This window comes from Salminus brasiliensis, chromosome 10, assembly GCF_030463535.1.
Source record: "Salminus brasiliensis chromosome 10, fSalBra1.hap2, whole genome shotgun sequence".
Classification (NCBI taxonomy): domain Eukaryota; kingdom Metazoa; phylum Chordata; class Actinopteri; order Characiformes; family Bryconidae; genus Salminus; species Salminus brasiliensis.
The window spans coordinates 21,995,443-22,000,577 of NC_132887.1; the positions used below are offsets into that span (position 1 = coordinate 21,995,443).

The 5,135-nt window shown below is 38.7% G+C and overlaps 1 protein-coding gene across 1 annotated transcript in view; it reads right to left on the reverse strand.

Moving 5' to 3' along the window:
- vsx2 (visual system homeobox 2) overlaps window positions 1-4,218 on the reverse strand; it is an 11,899-nt gene extending 7,681 nt beyond the window's left edge. Inside the window, 5 exon segments of the mRNA XM_072690473.1 lie at window positions 1,092-1,215; window positions 2,672-2,753; window positions 3,764-3,902; window positions 3,904-4,004; window positions 4,007-4,218. Coding sequence (XP_072546574.1) covers window positions 1,092-1,215; window positions 2,672-2,753; window positions 3,764-3,902; window positions 3,904-4,004; window positions 4,007-4,166 — 606 coding nt within the window. The 5' untranslated portion in view covers window positions 4,167-4,218.
- Window positions 4,219-5,135: the final 917 nt, after the last annotated feature.

Here is a 5,135-nt window from a genome sequence, read left to right on the forward strand (position 1 = left end):
CGAGTGGAGCTCCTCACACAGCTGGATTTACTAACACAGAGCGAACGGTGTCCATCTAATGACCATGAACAACAACACAGCGGATACAGGGGCATTCACTACAGTGAAGCACAGCTTAGACAGCCCTACAGCAGCACGAGATCTCACACAACCCCACGAAACCTGAGCGACACTGGAGCTTCATTGCCCACTTCATAACCATGGTATCATAAACCTGCAGGAAATCTTAACATAAGACTAAATAATGGACTTACACTCCTTTTTGGTCCACATGGATAAAAGGTGATTGATTCATTTGTCATATTAAATTCATCCTTTTTGTTTTTGCCATCATTTGGGCTTTTAGAAACACAATGAAATAAATAAATTAATAAATAATATAAAATGAAAATGAAAAATGGAAATAGCACTTTAAGATTCCACTGTAGACCAACCAGAACACATTCATGTATGTGGTTATGTGTATAGATTGCATAGGTGTATAGGTTGTATAGGCTGTGTGTAAAGTCTTTGTGTAAAGACTGTAAAGACAGAGTGTAAATGCTGTGTAAATGTTGAGCAAAGGCTGTTTGTAAAGACTGTGTAGAGGCTGTGTAAAGGTTGTGTAAAAGCTTTGTGTAAAGACTGCGGATATATGTAAAGACTGTGTAAAGGCTTTGTGTAAAATCTGTTTGTAAAGATTGTGGCTATGTGTAAAAACTTTAAAGGATGTGTGTAAGGCTGTTCGTAAAGACTGTAAAGGCTCTGTGTAAAGTCAGTTGTGAAGACTTGCTATGTGTAAAATTTGTGTAAATGTTGAGTAACGACTGTAAAGGTTGTGTAAAGGCTGTGTGTAAAGTTAGTTTGTAAAGATTGTGTGGCTGTTTGTAAAGACTGTGATGGCTCTGTGTTAAGGCTGTGTTAAAAGACTGTGTAAAGGCAGTGTGTAAAAGCTGTGTGTAGAATCTGTGTAAATGTTAAGTAAAGACTGTTAAGGTTGTTTGCACCAACTGTGCAAAGGCTGTTCGTAAAGGCAGTGTGTAAAAGTCAGTTTGTAAAGCCTATGTGGATCTGTGTAAATGCGTTGTGTAAGGACTGTGAGGAGTGTGTACCTGGATTCTGTCCTCGGGCAGCTCAGTCTTCATGGCCAGCATCTCTCTGGCGTAAACATCAGGATAGTGAGCTTCATTAAAGGCTTTCTCCAGCTCCTCCAGCTGATAGGAGGTGAATATCGTCCTACAAAACACCAGCTCTCCATTAAAAACACATAGAAACACATACACCATATGTCCAAATGTTTGCGGACAACCCTCTAATGAACACATTCGGCTACTTTAAGTTGCACCCAATGCTGACACAGATGTGCAAATGCGCACACACAGCTGTCTAGTTCCAGTAGAGAAAAATTGCCAATAGAATAGGACTCTGTGGATCAGATAACCATGAACCTTTTGGCACCATATCTAATGCAAGGCATGGGGTAGAGGGGTATAAAGCCTCCAGCATTGAGCTGAGGGCTGTGGAACTGTGTTCTCTGGAATGATGGTGCTGCATCCGATAATTTAAGGATGATTTGGAGATAATTTTGTTGTGGTTATCATCCAACATCACTAACACGCTTATACTGCAACTAAAGCATGATTTTATATATTTAATATCCTTGATTTTGAAATAAACAGTGAATGAGCAGGTGTCCCGAAACTTTTGTCCATACACAGTGTAAAATAGTGTCTCTGACAGTCTCTGAGTTGCTCATCTCAACCAGATCAAAAGAGAGAGAGTCTATAACAGCAAAGCTGCAGTACAGAGAAATGCTGGCTTCATTTACGGTAGTGTGTGTGTGTGTGTGTGTGTGTGTGTGTAAGAGAGAGAGAGAATCCATTCAGGTCTTATCCTCTTGTATGCGTGGTTAACAGGCCTAAGCATCACCGTGTTTCCAGTACAGAGTCTTTAACTGGTGTGTTTATGGACCCGCTGTGTGGTGAAATGGGTCAGGATGCTGATACTGAACATGGACCATAAACACAGTCCGTCTCCAGTCAGGTCGACCGAGCGCAGACAGGCTTTCGGTGCGGGTCTCAGTTCAGTTTAGAGACTTCAGTAGTTACACTATATCAAACCATCAGACACCGCGAGCTGGATAGCGAGCACCTTCACATCCCGACCCCCAGTAACCCCGGTCACTCCCCTCCTGTATGTCCCGAACAGATACTGTATTTATTAATAAAATAAAATTATAACCACGGGACACATCAACGACCGAATACAAATGAATAAATATACAGCTTCTGTTAGGCTATAATAATAATATATAATTAATATATAATATAATTTAATATAATATAATTTAATATAATATAATATAATATAATATAATATAATAATAATAATAACACACTTTGTTATTATTGCTGTTGTTGTAGATGTTAGTCTCGAGCTAATTCATGTAGATTAATGCAGTTTTTAGTTTTTATTATCAGCAGAATTTGCATCCTTCACACAGACCGAAACGTCTGTAGACGTAGTCCTAAACGTCTACAGAAGCTCCTGATGAGGGGTGAAGATGCAGCTCTGATCATACTATTACTCTTCATAAAGGAGCAACGAAAAAGTGCAGTGTGTGTGTGTGTGTGTGTGTGTGGAAGAGAGAGAGAGAGAGAGAGAGAGAGCGAGGGAGAGAGAGATGTGTCACCTGTGCCGCCTCTTCTTGCGCTTCTTGCTTTGGCTCAGAGAGGATTTGGATAATTTCCTCTCACTGGAGGAGACCTCTGAATCTACAGACAGAAGAGCAGAATGGTGAAGATGAGAGGAGGAAGAGGAGCAGAGACAGAGAGAGAGAGAGAGAGAGAGAGAGATAAAGAGAGAGAAGCTTTTCTGCCTTATTAAACCCGTCAACATCCATCAGCTCAAAACACCCCCGCACTCTGCTCAACACACACAGCTACACCTCATACACCCACTTTACTTTCATAATAATAATAATAACAATAACCTGCATGCTTCATATTAAACACGGCATATTTATTATTATAATAACAACAATATTAATACTGAAAAATATCATCAAACAAAGTCAAATATGTTATCATTAATAATACACTCGAAATAACTACATATAACATCGCCTTAAGCTTAAATATAATAATATAAAAGTACATATAAGATAAATATTGTACTAATAAATATTACATCTAACAACAATAATGTTGCTACAAAGAATTACAATTATTCTTATTTTAATATTATTTTTAGTAGTATTATTATTACTGTAAGTATTTTAAGAAATAATACAAATATGCAGTTATGCCTTTTATCACTTAATAAGGCTCATATTCGTCCTCCGGTTGCAACTGTTATTAATAATAACAACAGTGTTATAAGTATTACTGCATTTTACATTATTTATTATTCTAATGATGAAAATAACAAAATTATCATTATTATTGTAATGGTCAAATATGCAGGTATGTTTTCAAATTATATTCCCCTTTATACACCAACTAATAATAACAATATTGTCACTGTATTATTATTAGTATTATTGTTAACCGCGATATTATGGTTATTATTGCAGTAAGAACAAAAAAAACTGCTTATCAATTGTATGTAAAAATGTATTGACTATTACTACTATTACTATTGATTAATAATAATAATAATAATAATAATAATAATAATACACCGTTTCCTGTTTGGTGTTTTTCTTGTATAAACAGTGTACACTGAGCCCGCAGTAGAGTGTGTGTGTGTGTGTGTGTGTGTGTGTGTGTGTGTTTTCGTGTACCTGAGCTGGCGGACTGGCTGGTGTCCAGCTGCGCTGCTGTTTTGCTGAGGGGCTGCAGGTGGACGCTCTGTGCGTCAGACAGGACCTCCAGGAAGGCGGGCTGACTGTAGAAAGACGGAATGGCTCCAGGACCGAGTAATACCCACCCCGACTCCCACCCCGACACCCACTCCGGCCATTGCAGCTGCGGGGCCCAGTACGGAGCGGGCGGTCAGCAGGTGCGCGGCAGGGCTCGTGTCAGAGCAGCGCGCGGAGCGCAGCACGGCTCCTTGTTGAGGCCCAGGATCTCCTGGATGCCGAAGCCAGTACATCGCGGCTGCGTGTGCGCGCTCACACCCTTCGCGTTCGCGCCGTTTGCCTTAGCGCCGCTCTCCGCGAGCACGACCCCTTCCTTCCCCGTCATGCTGCTGTGAGAATACACACACACACTCACACACACACTCACTGCCGCTCCGCTCCCCTGTGCGCACGAAGCCACAGCGCGGCGCAGAGCAGAGCAGAGCTGTACTCTAATTCCCCTTTTATCACGCAGCGCGCGACCACCAGACCCAAACTCAGCAGCCAATCAGCAGCGAGCTCTGCGCGCTCAGCTTACACTCCATTTCATCAGGTCCAGCAGAACACATCTCACACACACACACACACACATCACACTGCGCAACATTTACACTCATACAGGCACCACACAACACACACCACACAGAGCAGCGCTCACATACAGAGGGTCCAGACAGAACAGGACTATTATTATTATTATTATTATTATTGGATTATTATTTTTAATACGAATTATATTGTGATCTAATAATAATAATAATAATAATAATATATGTATTTATATATTACACAGCTAATATGTAAATATTTTAAATACAATGCTATTATTATTATTATTATTATTATTATAATGATGGTATTATCTGTAAACACCTCAAACCGTATTGCTGTTGCTAATATCACTAACACCAGTACTACTGATACTACTACTATTAGGAATAATAATAATAATAATAATAATAATAATAATAATAATAATAGCATTGTATTTAAAATATTTACATATTAGCTGTGTAATATATAAATACATATATTGCAAAATAACTAATAACCTCTACTTATTCTTATTGGCATTCATAATAATAAAAAAAATAATAATCCAAGTGTCCAAAAAATATAATAATAATAATAATAATAATAATAATAATGACAGGCTATTTTTACATTCATATGAACTTATTGTTACTGTTGTTAATATTGTTATTATGAGTTTTTCAGTCTGGTGTTCAGACTGTCTGGATCACACTGTTAGAAGGTCCTTGAGGAACTCCTGACAGTTCTTGAATTTGAACCTGTGGAGGAACCTCTTACTGTA